Source organism: Aptenodytes forsteri, unplaced genomic scaffold, assembly GCF_000699145.1.
Source record: "Aptenodytes forsteri isolate BGI_AS27 unplaced genomic scaffold, ASM69914v1 Scaffold241, whole genome shotgun sequence".
NCBI lineage: Eukaryota > Metazoa > Chordata > Aves > Sphenisciformes > Spheniscidae > Aptenodytes > Aptenodytes forsteri.
In genome coordinates this window covers 2,438,760-2,456,125 of record NW_008795252.1, presented here as the reverse complement: position 1 = coordinate 2,456,125, position 17,366 = coordinate 2,438,760, and the positions used below count along the sequence as shown (strand labels likewise).

At 46.7% G+C, this 17,366-nt stretch overlaps 1 protein-coding gene across 1 annotated transcript in view; it reads right to left on the bottom strand.

Moving 5' to 3' along the window:
• LOC103898725 (cat eye syndrome critical region protein 2) overlaps positions 1–17,366 on the bottom strand; it is a 47,908-nt gene that overhangs the window by 23,992 nt on the left and 6,550 nt on the right. The window contains 2 exon segments of the mRNA XM_019471977.1: positions 4–55; positions 811–994. Of these exon segments, the coding sequence (XP_019327522.1) occupies positions 4–55; positions 811–994 (236 nt within the window).

Genomic DNA, 17,366 nt, shown 5'->3' with positions numbered 1-17,366 from the left:
CACCGCTGCTGTCCTCGCCCAGCGGCTCCACGCGGAGGCTGTCGGCGTCCAAGCCCTGCACCCACCGGGAGCCCCCCGCCAGACGGTGACAAGTTGAAAAGCGGCCACATTGTCACACAAAACATGATGACACCCCTCCGCAAACACCTCCCTCCCTCCTCCCCTCCCACCATGCCACAGCAGCAGTACAGCTGCTCCTCCGGGCTGAGCTGGGAAAATGTTACTCCAGGGGGAAGGCGACCTTCCTTCTCTGTCCAGGGAGGGATTTAGATTGGCATCTCTAATTTGAATGGCCTCTCTCGTTTTAACATTTCATCTCTGGTGCTCCTGACAGGGAAGGTCTAATTAGTGCTGGTGACAGTCACGGACAGCCCTGAGAAGCTCCCTCCCCCCTCCTTGCCACCACCCTTCCCCCAGCTCCCCCAGTACACTTCAGCCCCATCCTTTCATCTCACACCATCCCTCAGCAAGGCAGTCTCGGCTCTCACAGGCCTGCCATTACAGTTGGAGCATCTCCAAATTCACTCTTTGCAGGAAGAGTAGCCAATGAAGCCAATTTACTTAGTGACTCCTGCGTTATGAATACATCCGCGCAGGACAAGGGCCCCAAGAGCCATCTTGCGTGCTTGCCTTGGGTCCTCTGCAAGGCAGGGGAGGGGATGGGGAACTGCCGACCCATTGCACCGCCACCGACTACCTGGCCTTAAAATACACTTAATGGCATCAACCCTTCTCTTCCCAGGAAGATTCACTGATCCGGCCCAGCTCCTGTGGCCGCACCGTTTCCCCCTTCCCTGCTGCCCAAAGCACCTTGAGGAGGTCGAAGACGTCATCTGCATCAAGGCGGTAGTCACAGAGGCGGTGCAGGATCTCGACCCGGGTGCGCAGGGGCAGCTCCTGGAAGGTGGACTCCCGCAGGGGGTTGGGTTTCCCTTCCTCCAGCTCCCAGCGATAGTTGATGATGTCCTCCAGGTAGCTGTGAAACGTCTGGGATCTAACCAAGGAAACAAGTCCCACACACTCACTGTAGTTCACCAAGCCAGAAACACCCGGCGCAACCAAGGAACTCGAACAAACACAACACAGAGACAGCTAACACTTGAAGGAAAACCGTGCCCCACGACAGCCGTGGTTAGGTGCAGCTTTGTGACTCGGGTTCCCAAAACACAGCAATCTCATTGCAACACCATGGGATTTCACATTATACACATACAGCTTACAGGAGTCTGCATTACTGTTATTTCTTTCCAAGCTGGAAGAACAAGCTAAATATGATGCTAACTCAGCCTCATCCCCTTTCTATCCCAACGGGCAGTGCCTTGTGCTAGCACCAACATCAACCCTTTACTAAAATAGGATGCAATGAAGCTGATGAGTCTGATCCCCTTCCGCCTCTCCCCATTTCATGCGGAGACCCTCTTCTTCAGCTTTCCATTTGCTCCTCACATCTGCCATTGCCAAGCCCTGCTCCCCTCTCTGCCTCTTAAGTAGCTTTCCATGCCCTGGTTCAGTGGCTTGAAACTTCCCATAACTGATCGTCTCCTCCTCGCTTTGCTGCTGTATGCTTCCCATACTCCTGTTGTGGCCCCCATTCTCCTCTCCCTCCATCCCCAAGAGGTGCTGCCACTTTCTGCCTGTTCCTCCACCAGTGGCTCTGGCGGGACATCTGCACAGCCCGGTTAACGCACGCAGCTTGGAACTTGCCACACAACAAGGCTCATTCCCAACATGAGCGTATCTCCCAAACAGGGTTCAGCCCAGAGGACTCCCTCCTCTCTAGTCTCCCAGATGATCAAGCTGAACACTCGAGCTCTTCATAAACACTGCTACTAAAATGATCTTTCTCATTTGCTAGCTGGGCCACATTAAGTCCCCCTTTCGTTGCCAGCAGTTCACCATATAACCCAAGGAAACACACATCTGGCATTGAGGGTAAATGTCCCCATCTGACACACATTAGACTGCTGATGGAGCTTAAGGCTAAAAGAACTCCTTTCTATATTTTAAGGAGACTTAAGTCCTTATTCTGACTGCTGAAAATTTCAGGGGAGGGAATGAAAAAGGGCTGGTGAGGCCGCGTGTCCCTAAATATAAAACTTTAAGATCTGTCCATATCACTTTGAGTCCTGAGACTTGCCAGGCTCTCTCAGCCTGCTCGAGTTGTGTACCCTGAGCACAGCAAAGGCGGACCCCCCCGTGACCCAGCCATTCTTGCACACACGGGAAGTCCATATGCCAGCAAGAACACCACTGGGTACACATTCCCACCAGCTCTCAAAAAGGCAGCTCAACTTGATAGGTTTTTGGCACAAATGGATTACTCTATATGATTATGGAACCGTGCCAACGCTACAGAATTGCATTTGCCTGAGAAATTGCTAACTACTACAAAAGCTATTATTTTTGAACAAAGAGATAGAGGAACGCGATCCAACTGGAATAAGATTATTAAAAGTCAACAAGAAGTTAGCTATTAGACAGGGGGCTTCACACATTTGGTAAAGACTGGACTTCTTTGCAAGGACCATGACTGGATGGCGACTGCAAGAACGAAGGAACAGATGCCACATGATTCCTCAAGCCATGTCCACCTGGCAGCGTTCCCCTTCCTCCTTGAATGGAGAGAAGTTGATGCTATCACCCTGCAGGTCACTCCCCACCAGCCTGCTTCTTTCTGACGTCAAGTGCAAGCTGACCTCCCAGAGATAACTCCTCTCACCGGATGAGTTTTACCAGCTCTCTGGTTGTATTTAACAACAGGTGCTTTAATGTACCTGGATCTAGTGCCTTCTGCAGCCTGGAGTTTGCTCTTTTCTGCATGACACAAGCAAAGCATCGGTATTTCCAAGTGTCATTGTTTTGCCCCACTAATATCAGCAATCAAACAAATGCAACTTGAAACAGTCCCCTGCACTCACCAAGTTCAGTCAACACAATAAAGGAGGACTGTTCCATGAAATTATTTCTGTGTTGTCTCAAGTACTAATTTTAGGGTAAAAACTACAGCAACTATCCTTTTTTTAAATGAAATATTCAGTGCACAGTACACCTACCTGAAGTATCTGTGCATTCCCACAGTGCCTTCCTCATAAGCCTCAAGACCCAATCCAACTTCCACCAAGGACTTCAACTTGGTAAAAAGCGTGATACTAGATTATCTTTATAGACCTTTTTAAGAGTGCTATTTGATCACACACAGCTTAAATATTAGATATTTACTGAAGCCATCGGATTAAAACAAAAAAAAAAAGAAAGACAGATCTGACTCTAGCTTTCAAGAACAGAAACAGTGACGAGAATATCTTTTCCTGAAAGCAGGAAAGCAACACCTGTATTTGGATGCTTAGTCTGTCGTAGAAGAGGAATGACTGTAAGCTCTCAGAGAGCATCCGAGTTTCAGCCCCCTGAGTTCAGTTGTTCAACTCCGTCAGAGCTCAAGGCAGAAGATTATTTCATGAGATCTGATACAGAGGCTCTGGCTATTTCCAGTAAAATTGACTGAAAAAACAGTTTCCCTAGGATCCTGAAAAACTAGTCGGTGACATGGGATGCCAGGAAGAAGCAACAAAAGTAGCAGGACTTTATCTGCTCCTATTTTTCTGGGTAAATTTTTTTCTACCAAAAAAAAGGGGAAAGGCATGGATCAGACAGATACTTTTACTGCTTGCATGTGTACACTTATCTTGCTCTACCATTTTGGCTGCTCTCAAAGAAAACTGATCCAGGAAGCCCCTCAATTCCAGAAGATCATCTGAAATCTTTGCCTATGTAACTCTCATTCCCCCTGGGGACTGGCTCTGTTGACTTAACCAATTTGGTTTGAGTTTGACTTTCACATAAGTGGCTAACACTAGAAATTTCCGCCATCCACCCAGTGTCTGATACATTACAAGCTCTGTTCTCAAGAGTACTTCGAGTTCCTACCCCCATCAATTTTCAAAGACAGCTACTGTGCATTTGTCGCTTTGAATAAGGATAGAAATGAGAACCAGAGATGGGAACCAGATGTCTCAAGGCATTCCCAATCACTCTCAATCTTACCCAATTTATAATTTCCCTCTTCATGGGGGCTGGCCTCTTTTCTCCAGACAAATGTGGGGTGCTCGCCTTCAACCCGTCTGCCACACCTATGGTTAGTCTCACTTAGCCTGTCTCTATTAAATTTCCCTTTGAAAAAGGTTTCTGAAACAGCCCGCCTGGTTTGGAGAAGAAAACTGCAGGGAGCACAGCAATCTGTGAGAACTCTGTCCTTGGGGTTCTTCCCCGTGGCAAAGCAGAAATGCTCGGGACTAATTGTTTAGCATTATCCATAAAATTCAAAACCAAGAATCAGACAGACAGGGTCCAGGAGTGGAATGACCTGGATGCAGCCTGTCAAATAGCCTTTTTTCAAGCTCACAAATAGGACAGTGATACACCTGCAGGTGTGGCAAGTCCTACAGAGTCTCTGCTGCAGCTGAGAACCTCCAAAAACCCTTTTGTAGGTAGGAAGAAGGCAGGAAGAAGATCACTGAGATAAGGAGACAGGTGTAGCTCTTCTCTTGAGGTTCTCAGCATCACTGAGACTTGTAACAACACTTGACCAACAGAGGCGATGTTAAGTCAGCAATGTCCTTTTCTCTACAAATCGGAGTATTCCCAAGGAGAACGGACCGGTACATGGACACATTCTGTTTCAGGGCACATATCCAAAGAAAAATCGACTCTCCCCTGAAAGTAAATTGGGGCTCCTAGAAACAACTTTTTAAAAAGTGTGAGACCATGGGCCCCAATGCTTGTCACCGTATCTCAACCACTTCTACCTCCCCCTGCCATACAGCGAAAGCATCTTCCATGTAGCTCATTAACCAAGGAAAACTATTACAGAAATCACCTACAAGAGGTCAGAAAAGTTACCTTAGAGTACTCTGTAACTGTAAAACCTCACCCTTCCACCGACTGTCTTTCTCCCCATCCCAACTTCACTAGCACCATTAATATTTCAGAAAACTCAGACAAAGTTTCCCGCGCTTGCCACAACATCCCTTACTTTGCAGTTGCCACTCGATGTGCAAAGCAATTTGGATAGCTGTAGTGGGGAAGAGGTGGAATAGTACCTGCATATCTATGTCATACATCCCAAATGGAGGCAGGTGATTTCTCGTGAGCCCAATGCAATTCTTAGTCTCGTCCCTGGCTGTGCTCTGAAACCACAGGGTCGTTGTCAGAGGTCCCTACCTTTTTTTGCAATGATTAGAAAGGAGGTCAAAGCTGAATCGCACCTGTGGTTGAAAGTTTTAATCATACATGGCAGACCTCTACATATGCAAAGGGAAATCTGGGGCCCAGGGAAGGACGCAACCTAGCACCTCAGTGTCGAAGGGGAGGAATAACAGCAGACAATCCACAAGAGTACCAGTGAGGTTGCAGCTCAAGTTGCCTGTGATCTTTAGTAGCAGCTGCAAAAGAATCAGGGCATAAAGAAGACGGGAGCAAGTCGAAGGAGGGGCTCCTCCCCAACATGGGTATCAGCGTCCAGAACAGTCAGAGAAATGATACACCCCCCCGAGAGCTCAGGGCCGCAGCCCGGCCATCTGCCGCCCGGCTGCCTCCCGAAGAGGGAGGTTTCTCTGTGCTCCAGGAGAGGGGAGCTGAGGACTCCTCCCCCTGCCTGGCAATCCCAGTTCGGCAGTCTGCCTCCGTGGTGGCTTTCCCCGCTCGCAGAAGACGCACCCTTCCCATCGCCCAGGGTTTTAATGCACGGGGCCACACTGTTGTCGGAAAAAGAAGCTTGGCCAGCGCGTGGAGCAAGCCCCCATCCTGCTGCTCGTCACCGTGCCCAGCTTTCTGGAGGGGCTCCTTTGGAGACCTCTGGAAGAGAGAGTGAAAATTTTGCAGGGTTGACAGGTTACATGGAAAAATTTGGTCGGAGCTTCTGGTGTGCACGCTTGGGAGGGGCCAGCTGCACCTACAGACCCCAGCCCCACAGACACCCTGTAGGGGAAACTCAATGTGAAATGCATTCTGGGCAAACCCAGCACTGTCGGGGCTGGAATTATGTGTACGCACACACACACAAACAGTAATTTTTTTTTATCCTCGTGCCCAGAGGAAGCAGAGTGACTTGTGCTTTTAGTTTTAAAGTCTCCAAAGTAAATCAAATCTTGGCTGGGAAACTGTAAACAAAATCAAGCCAAAAAAACAAAAGCAAAACCAAACAGTGATTCAGTAAGAGAGTCCCCGTGTCAATCTGCACTTCCCGCAGGCAGGGTGCCATGGCCTGAGTGTGGAATTACTGTCACAGCACACTTCCCTATCTGGTCTATTGCTGCCAATTTTGTTACAAGCCCCCTCCCTCTCCACTCCCTTCAAAAAAACCCCTAACTCCCCCCCCCAAAAAAACCCCAACCCTGTGGGAGTAAATATTGGATTAAAAGAAACATTAGGGTAAGGAGTTGGAAATATTGGAGGCAAAAATCTCTCAACGATGCTCACATACTGCTGGCACACACAGATAAGCCTTCTGAAAGTTCAGATTCCAAATAATTGCCTGGACCTACTAGCTAGAATATCTATCATGTTGACAGTGTTTTAAGTCTCTTGTTTCATTTAATTTACAAAATGCAACGGAAGAGTAAATACTGGAACGCTCTTGAGCTAAAACTGCTGGGAAAATGGCAAGCGTGACCTATGTCTTATCCCAGACAGTATATTGTTCTGTATTTGAGATTAAAACCAAGAACCCTGACAAAACCAGAGGACGACAGAGAGCAGGAACAACAATAGACCTCCTCCACCTCCTGCACAAGAGTAGTATGTGGGAGGAACATGGAAAACATGACTGGGAGAGCTCAGCCTTTCCCTCAAAGACTATTTAAACAGGAATAGAATTACTCCCATAGTTCCTTTTACAGAGTTAGCCAGTAAGAAAAATCATAGAGGCGACACTTCTGTCTGGTAAAAGCTTTAAAAGCTGAAAAAACTTGGATTCCCTCAGCCACCCAGCACAAGTGGTGCTTTTACAAGGTTCTCAGTAATAAATGAAAAAAGACTTCTTGGGCATCTAATTCACAGCACACAAGAGAACCGCTTTTGCCTCTGTGATGTCTCTAGTTAAAAGAAACAACAACAAAAAAAATCAAGTTCTTATCAGAACAGGCGTTTTATCATGGAATTAATTTTATGGACTGAAAATATTTCACCTTATGGGCTGGCACCTTTTAAGTTCTGAATTGGCAAAAAGGCACCAGCTTGGTGTTGGGAGTCACTCAGGTGTTAATGAGAGCGTTAACTGACAGATGGCATTCAAGATATTTCTCCCCTCTCCAATGAAGACAGCTTCTTTGCTACAGCAGAGATCAGGAAAGCTTAATTCTTAACAAGCGTACAATGCTTTGGCACAAAGGCAAGCCCTCTAGAAGGTAATGGGAAGGATTCAGGGTTTGCTGGGATGACCTCAGTCAAACATCATTAACAGGGTCAGGAGAAGCAAAGCCTATTTCAGAAGAAAAAAATAATGTAAGGGCCCCCATGATCAATCTATCGTAGCTTGTCAGAAAGAGAAAGCTTAGGCTGACCTTAGAAGCAATATGAGTTACTACTACCAGCCTGACCTTGAGCTCTCATGTAACAATGGAGACATTTTTTTTTACTGTATTAATGAGCTTTCTTAGCTGAGGTGGGGGAGGAAGCCTTATGGACCAGCTTGTACTTTACCTTCAAACAATTTACCCTACTGAGAAACTAAGTCAGGCATGATGCAGGGGAAAAAAAGATACTACCCCATCCTTCTAGGGAGAAAAGGGTTGGATAGGTATATTCCCCATTTCCTTCCAAGCCTTCTGTGTGCGGCTCACTCAGAAGGTGTGCAAGCCAACAGAAAGCAAGTATTCCTCAGACCATGGGCCAACTTGTCATCAGGGCAATCAGACTGGCAGCGGCTCAAGGGCAACAAGCTCCTTGAAGGGCCTCTCTTCAAAACACTTCACTGAAGCAGAGCAAAATGACCGAGGAACTGGAGATCCAGGAATCATGACCTTAAGCTTTAATATCCACATTTTGTTTCCAATTCAGCTAGCAGTGCCACTGGTTGCACCACTGTCCTGCACCACTGGTGGGGACAGACTTCACAAATTCCAGCCAGTGACAGTTTCGAGGGAAGCAATAACTCCTGGCCACACCAAACTGGTGACAGACCTCAGCAAGGTCCAATCCTGGCAGAGCCCTTGTGGTGGAGGAAACAAACACCCAGGCTCATCCTGCTTTTCAGTGCCCTCTTTTGATCATGCCTGGAGAAGACCAGCTGGCCTACAAGGGGCTGTCAACAAAAGGAGGACAGCTTACATTAATGGACCCTGAATGAGATCACAAAATAGGGGGACAAAAAATTAAACTGGGCTTATCAAGGTTCCAGAGCGAAGTTTCTCCTCCCAGAGTCGGAAAGACAGCAGAGATTGTTGGAGTACAAGACGATTACAAGGCATGTACAGGCCTGCCTCTTGTCCTCCACTTCTAGCTAGAACTAGTTTTCTGAATGCAGACGCTGCCCAAACCTCGAGTAATTCTGTGGCTTACCTGTGTGGCCATTCAGGACCTTGTCAGTGAAAGAGGAGAAAGACCCTTGAAGAATCAGTGTGGATTGCACTGAGCTCTACATACAGTGACCTTTGTCTTCACCCTTGCTGAACTTTCTACATTACAATCGTGGTTTTGTTTCAAACCATAAGGACAAAAAAATAGCTGGTTAGCTAACGTTAAGTAGCAGCAGCTCTTCCCTAGAGCAATCTGGTCTAACTCCTGGACTTGGCAGTCTGAAACATGAGTTATCAGAGGTTTCCACATCCATGAAAGATACTCCCAAGTTTTCCACACAAGTAGAGGACAGCAGAGTAAATTCAGCACCCTAGCAATTCCTGTTCCCTGCCCCTCACTTGTCCACCCCATAACTTGCTTCCAGAGCTCAAATGTGGCACTGAGACCGCCCCCAAGAATATGCTGAAGAGATGCTTAGAGAAGACATCAGGGTTCTGGACCTTTCCTCCAACATGATAATACAGTTAGGACAGGAGGTTCTCCAGCAGAAGGGCTGCTCGATCTTGCTAAGGAAATCTAATTTACGTGGTTGAATGCCAAAGAATCCACTGCCTTCCCAGCTGAACTCCTAAACTGTTCATGTTTAGGAGAGGGAAAAAGTCAGCTAAGAAAAACCAAGGTTGTCAGCAGCTAAGAATACCCCACTTCTGCTCCTTGTCTTCCTCCATCTTACCTCAAGTGATCTTCCATACAATAAAAACTGGGGAAGCTGGAAGGGGAGCTGGCAGATATGCTGTACCCCACAGAGAAGCAGAATAGGAACAGCTATGGAGCGAGGCAGTGTCTCCAGGGAGGCAGAGAGAATGGAGAGCTGATGTGGGCTGTCTAGTCTAATAAGGGATCACACCACAGGAGCATGTGCTGGCTTGACAGAAGCAAGTGCAGCCACTTAACCTGGGTATGACAGCTGAAGTGGGAGCGTCGCTTTGCTTCCCCCAAAAAAGGGGAGCACGAAGGAAGAAGGGGAAGCCACAAGGTCACCACAACTGCCCACCCTTCAGGGAGGTTCCAGGTCTGCTCGTGCAGACTTCTCCCCCCAGTCATGGCAGAAAAACTGAGCAACCAAGGAAGTTTCCAGCTTGGGCTCTTTAGCACTACTAGACCACACTCACCAACTCCTGAATTAGATGGAGATGCCCTTTTACATACTGTGAGCTGATATGTGCTGCCTTCCACCCCTTTTCCCTCACACGAGGGACAGGAGACAGCATGTCCACCCCTCCAAAAGGAGACGCCAGATGTAGGAACTGAACTCATCTCACACACCAGTGTGGCAAAAGGGCATGCTCTGATCTTCCCCAGCTGCCTGTGGTCCACGCTTCTCCTGTGATTCTGCTTTTATCTAGCAACCACGCTATGCATGACACAGCCGCTGGGAGTGACTTGTTTGTTATTTCGCTGAGAGAAGGCAGAAAAGCAGCAGAGATATCGGCGCAGATATAGCACAGTCCCGCGTTGGCCTGTTCTGAAAAGGCTCTTCCCTTAGGCTGGCAAATGCCGGGGACAGGCAAGAGTGCTGAGATAAGTGTCTATTTGATCTTCTCTCCCCCATTCACCCTGGATTTTTCACTGCTTTATGTTCACAAAACGCCAAGGCAGCTAATCAGTGCTCTGTGACCCCTGTTAATTGGGCTGTGTGAGAGAAAGGCAGCACCGGCAGGAGAAATCACACATACCTGTTACTTTGAACTGTCCTGTCATTTTCCGTCTCCCTGCTTGCAGGAGCTCCAAGCACCCTTCTGTGAGCCAGGGCTGCTCTATTTTCGTCACCATCCCCAGGATCAGCAGGAGGGGCCACAAGCGTTTTGTGCGGTTGTCCTACCTCTAACACCTCAAGGCACAGGGAGGCAACAAAGAGGCATGTTGTTGCTTCTCCTGCCGTGTGAGAAGGTGAAAGTGATTTTTGGTGAAGGAAACACAATCTGAAGGCGCTGATGGCCCTTCTTCCACCTACACCCAGCTGCTCCTTACTGCCCGTATCTGCCTCTCTGTTGCTCCCCCTCTCCCTCCCCATCACAATACCAGGAAGAAGCGAGCAGATGCCCAGCATCCATCTCCCCGTCTCAAGAGACCAGCAGCCTATTTGGCCAAGTAAGCCAGAGAAAGAAAGCAATTGGTGTGAAGATGCGAAGCATTGGAGGAAAGAGGGGTTGGATTTGCCAAGCCTGGTGGATTATGTAGGACTTGGAGGATGAGGAAGACACATATGGTTAACTAGATGCACACTGGGTGCGGGGGCCTGCATTTGATTTTTAGATAGGAGCAAGGGCTGCTTGCGTGTTTGTGTTGTTTGATTAGGGAAAAGAAGAAATAAGAATACGAGCAGCAATAAAACCAGAGCAGCCAGAAACATCCCAAACAACAGCTGAAGGCATATGGTACCAAAGGAAGAGAAAGTCCTGGGGTCAAAGAGGATGAGCAGGAGGATGTGTATGCTGCCCAGACAGATTCAGAGAATATTCATGGGATTAAAATAAAACTTAAAATGTCATGACTACCAGTTTGTTTTTCAATGCCAGCTCAACCTTTCTCTCAAAGTCAGTGAGTCTCTGCAGAGTCTCCATGAAGTGAAGACTTGTGCTCTCAATGCATACAGGGTTTTGGGGTAGTGGTATGGACAGAGAAGAAGGAACCCCCTCCCCCACTACTAAGGCCGCAATCTGAGTGAAAACTGATAATGACAAATCAATGGGTTGGATAACTGGATTAAACAGGGGGAAAAATAATTCTGCTAAAAGATCCTGAAACATCACTGTGGTAAGCAAACAGTATTGCCATATATATTTGTGAAAACATGAATTAAGGTAGCAACAGATGAACAGAAAGGATTATTTACCTTGCATGAATACAAAGAAGAGACGATTTGAGACAGTTTTAAAAAATTGTCTTCTTCCTTAATTGTAACTGCATAAATACAATTAATTAAGTATGATTATGCTGTTTTCCATGGGTATTGTTGGGTTTGACTCAGGATGACCATGTTCACACCAAAGGTGTGTTTAAACACACCTGCCCAGCTTTGCCAGCATACTAACCCCACAGATACTCTGTACTTCACCATTTATTCAATTTTACCTTTAAGATACTACCCTGAAACCATTAGTCAAAGGGTGCAATAACAAATCAGTTGCATTCAGTGTGATGTACAACCCATGAAAGCAGCAAGGGGAAGTTTAAACTCCAAGAGGAAACCAGCTCTGTAATCAGCCACTAACATGCATTTTCCTACCTACCATTGTGTTGAAACATGCACCACAGCTCCAGCATGGAGGAAAGCAGATGGAATTGCAGCTACGTTTTCTCTTCTTGCCTAAAAATACAGACCTCAGTTCCCTGAGATTATGGCTGAAATTGTAAAATACTGTGCATCTGGAAATATATAAGAACCTGCAGAAAACTCCTGGTAAGACGGTCTGTCAGATATCCTGCCTGTCTGAATGGGAAGAAGACTTGAGTGTCCATCAAGCAATAAGTGGTTTCTGCTTCTTTATCAGGGCTTGCACTGGACAGTCCATCAGTCATAGAAGAGACAAGATGCGTGTCGCCAGCAGTGTCAGCCGCTCTTTTTCTGCCTTGAGGAATCAATCTGTTGAGCCGAGGAAGCCCAAGAAAGAGGCAGTATCAGTTACCGAAGCTTTACTCAGAAAGGGAGGCAGAGCTGGTACTAGAACAGGGTGGTACCAGTGCTGATGCCCATCACACATTATGTTCAAGGTGGAAAGGACCAAGGAAAGAAGTTATCTCACCCCAAGCACCTAAGATAAATTAATGACAGAACTGAAAATGTCTGTCATGCCTGGAGAAAGTTTGGTGTCAAGCTGGCATGTGATACTGTGGGAGGATACAAGGGAGATGTCTAAGTGTATGTCATCTCTCACCATGTGACGACATTGATCTTGGCTGTGGAAGGGCCAGGGAAAATGGCTTTCATTAAGCAATGAATTCCCTGGCATGCTAGTGAACAGAGTCGGAGAGCTGAGGAGAGCCGGAGCCCAATGATCCCCTATCCAACGAGATCTATCACGGCAGCTAGACTGGGAACACTAATTTTTCCCTGACAGTATACTCAGATAAAGTGGTAAGTATCTCCTGAGACCCTGAAGTGCAGAGTTTTCTGTCAGGCTCAAAATCAGAAAAGAAGTAACAGACATCACTGGCAAAGGCAGAATGGCAGGAGGCACATGAGAGGTCCTGAGTCTCAGAGCCAACACCAGGGTGTGTACTGAAGGCACTGGAGTGTAGGCTGGTACTGAAGGACAGAAAGATAACAGTGATGAGATGTCATGACGATCAGTACCGAGGTTGGTGATACCAGTACACAAGACAGAGGTGCAAAGTAAGACAGCCAGCTGAAGGAAGAATGCACTGATCCTCAGGGCACAGCTGGTCTCCTGGTGAAGCATAAGATCACCAAGAGAAGATTAAGCAATACTGATGCTGAACTGGAGACTTTACAGGCACATCAGCAGGCAGCAGGCTTGATGGCACTGACAGACTTAATGGTATCAGTAAATTATGTCACTTTTTGGATGCAATGGAAAAACAAAGAATGTAGGTTCTCCTCAGAGCACATGCTCTCGAGGTAATAAATCTGAGACACAGCAGTTCCCAGGGTCAGTTTTAGAGCTGGAGGAGCAGTTCGTGGGCCTCAAAACAAAACCGTCTGACCTGGACATTTCTGAGCACAACTTAACAAAGGGAGGTACCTTCCCCCCCCCCCCCAGATAGGAGGCCAGATTTTTGTCAGCCTTGTAAAGGAAGTCAGACAAAGGCAGGAGGGTCCCTAGGCAGGGTGAAATGCTGATCCTAAAAGGCCCTGATCAGCAGGTGAAACTCCTCCAGTCCCAGCATGGATGGATGCCTCTCAGCACCCCTCAGGAATTCGGAGTGCTGCATTCTTCTCTGCCCAATTCTTCCCCAAGGCTTATCAGACACTGAGGATGGGAATCACTTATAGGCATAACGATCCCACAGCCAAAACAGCATTTGAAGCCTGGGGGCTTCTGCGTTGCTTCTGTGTCAAGTACCTTCGGCTTTGAATAACAAAAGGCAATCTCTTGAAGGATCAAAAAGGAAAACAAAAAGAACTAGTGTTAGAACTATTTATTAACTAACCCAAGAACTAGTTACAGGTTGTTAGATACAATAAAAAGGGAGAGAGAAGGATCTGGGTGCTCAAGAGGGAAACAAGTACCTTGGGGGAAGCCAACTCTGTCAATCAGTGCGGGGGTGGATTTGGGTAACACTGGTGTGGGGTGAGAAGCCTGGTAAGACACGGGCTGCCAGCTACTGCTTTGAAGGGTTCTGCTAAGGGAGACTTTGGTTCATGCATGCTGGGTGTATAGCCAGCATATACTGATCTGACCTGGAAAAGACAGGCTGATCACTGCACTGACTGCAGTCCTTAAGGGAGGGATCTCGACGGCCACACAGACACAGCGAGAGAGTGTGAGAACTGCTGCTGCGTGCTCTGCTCTTGCCACACACTGCCTCCATGTGCACACTTCGACTCTTAAGGCATGGAGTTTTTATCCCCCTTGTTTTGTGTCTTATTCTGTGTGACCTTGACAACCAACCACACAGTGTATGCCCAACAACAAGCCACTCCAGACGTGATGAAATGAAGATCAAGCCGTAGTAGTCTCTATCTCAGGAGGGATGAACACAGCTTTCTGGATGGTCCAGAATAAAGGAATGTACCTAGAGCCCAACTTTCACCTTGTGAACTGACCTGGTAAGACAGCAAGTGCTTTGGTTGGTCTGCGATGGCATTTCACCTCTCCCATCAATTACCTTCACCTGCGCCTAACCAGGCTTCAATCCACGCTTGCCAATTTTCATCCACGTGCTTTCTTCTTTCTACTACTGTTACTTGATGGTGACATTCTTTCTGAAGAGCAGATCAGCCCTTGGGAGTTGGAGCTGATTAACTTACAAAAGACCCAAATACATCTCCTATATTCTGAAAGAACAAATAGGAATGAGGCTCACTGTGCCCCGCATTCAGACTGGAAGAGGATCATTACTTACTATTCATTCCTGGATCCTTGAAGAACAAGTGAAGCCAGCTTAATGCTGCATTGTTCATTCCTAGTGCCCATCAACAGAAAGCATGCTCCCAATTCATAGCCATAAGGAAACACAACAGTATTGCTGCGCCATAAGCTCTTCCGATTGTTTAGGGGCTGTGGAGAGGACCTTAGGGTATTACAGTGATGACGAGCACTGTGGGGAAGAAGCTAGAGTTATTGTCTTGATGATGATGGGGAAATAGGACACATGCGTGTATTATGGCACAAATCCATATGAAACAAACCCTTATGTGCCATGCTGCTCATAGAAAAATATGCTTGATGTGGGAGAAGAGAGTCTCTTCTGAGGCAAAAAATACCTAGCGTGGGGTTGCCTTGAAGCAAACAAGCTTGTCAAATTCATTACTTAGAACGAGCCCCACATATTACAAGTTTCTGGGGACAATGGATAAAACCAAGTTTTTACAGATAAATAAATGGGTCCTAAAGAAGTCCCTTTTGGGATTCATTTCAGAACAGGGTTTTCCTCTTCTTTTCTCTAAAGCTTAAACCACTACACTGGTTGAGCCAGAAAGAAACTGACGAAGGATGGAAGGTAAAATGAGAGAAAAATTAAAAGTATAGGTGACTTAGAACAGAGACTGACATGACACACCAAATCATCGTAGTGGCTTAGCAACTGGCCAGCAGCTGCCCCAGCCGTTCATCAAGCTCACTGGGGCTAAAAGGCTCCAAGTAAATAATTTCAGAACTTCTCCAATATTCACCCTTGGACTAAAGATCGGTTTCTGAACCTGGCTGAGGTGCCGGGAGGTGGCCTGCAAAACCAACCGTACTGGAGCAAAAATCCTGGACCGATGGTTTGGAGCATCACTATCTTGAAATGCAAGTCTCAAAAGTGAGGGCAAAGGCTTCACGTGGAGAGAACTTCCACATCCTGTCCCTCTCTCTCCATCACTCTTTGTCTTCTTCCTTCTATTTGCCTCTCATCCATCTGCCCTGACAATAACAGCACAGCTTTCACGGTCTCTTTTTCTTCCACCATTTTCATTCCTTATTCTCCACCACACCTATGGAACAGTACTTCCAGAATGTGCTACCAACTTTTCTTCAAACTCTTCTTTAAAGATTCATTTTATCCATCTGAGAATCAAAGACATTTACTCAGCTTTATTTATACTTGAACTCTATAATTTTATTCCACTGTGCTACTCATTAATCTCTGAATGACCGTGTTATTTTACTGCTGTAATCTCATCCTTCCTTTCCCAACACCTGCCAGCTGCCTCATTTTCACTTTTTACCCTTTAAAAGGCTCACCTTGCATGGCTTGGCTATTATTATAATAAATATTAATATTAGATTCAAGACGAGCAACGTAGCCACTTCATCTCCCTTGCCCCCTCACGGTATCTCCTGCGCTGATGATACTGGGTCGATTCCAGAGGCCATCCACCAATCTCCATGATGTATGCAAGGCAGCACTTGTTAAAAGTCAGACTGTAAATAATGCTGATCTTGTTGATATTCACTTGGCATTCATGAATATGATTCTGAGTTAGTGAGGTGCTTTGTGGCCGGGCCATTGAAACAGTTGTTATAATCAAGGTCACTGGCACAGCTGCAAGAGCCGGCTGTTAAAACTCTTTCCAAAAGGTGGTGGTCCCCAGGTCTGCTGCGACTGAGCTTAGGCTGGCTGCTCCAGATGTTATGGCACGGACTGAAGTGTTGGATTCATTCAGATTGTCTTAGTACCTTGGCTTAGCTATTCCCGCAGCCCGGCTCACCACAGTATCCAAGAGACTGAAAACTTGGCATTGGTTTGCCAGCTATCCCAGTTGACCTGCCACTTTATCCCCTAGACCAGACCAACATACAGCAGTTCTTAAAGGACACAGCTCACGTAGTCACATGCAGAAGGGCAGTTTCAAGATGTTAAGTGTTTTATTGAGGGCACTTCTACCAAAACATGAGACCTGGGGTAACCCCCAAAGTAGCCTGTTAAGACACAGTCCACACAGAATAAAGGACAAGGATGGACAAAAGTGACAAAGCAGAAGGAAGCAGCAAAATACTCAGAGCTATTAAACACAGTCCTCGGAAATGGGCATTCTGCCCTGATGGGTTAGAAGATTTCAGATTATCCCTTATCTCTTTCTGATGAAAGCTCAAATAAGTGATTACAGAACAAGCATTAGAAAATAAGCAGAAGAGAGGCAGTATTCTTGATTGGCAATTCAACAAGTAGGGAATATAGCTCTTCAAATGCCATACTGGGAGTATTTCTCAATGCCACCACTAAGGGTATGAGAGAAATAATTAAGACAATTGCGGGAGAGGGAAGAGGAGTTAAGGAATATCCTCTTATTATCCATAGTCATAGAATCATAGAATCATTTATGTTGGAAAGGACCTTTAAGATCATCGTCCAACTGTTAACCTAACACTGCCAAGTCCACCACTAAACCATGTCCCTAAGCACATCTACACGTCTTTTAAATACCTCCAGGGATGGTGACTCAACCACTTCCCTGGGCAGCCCGTTCCAATGCTTGACAACCCTTTCGGTGAACAAATTTTTCCTCACGTCCAATCTAAACCTCCCCTGGCGCAACTTGAGGCCATTTCCTCCGGTCCTATTGCTTGTTATTTGGGAGAAGAGACCGACTCCCACCTCGCTACAACCTCCTTTCAGGTAGTTGTAGAGAGCGATGAGGTCTCCCCTCAGCCTCCTTTTCTCCAGGCTAAACAACCCCAGTTCCC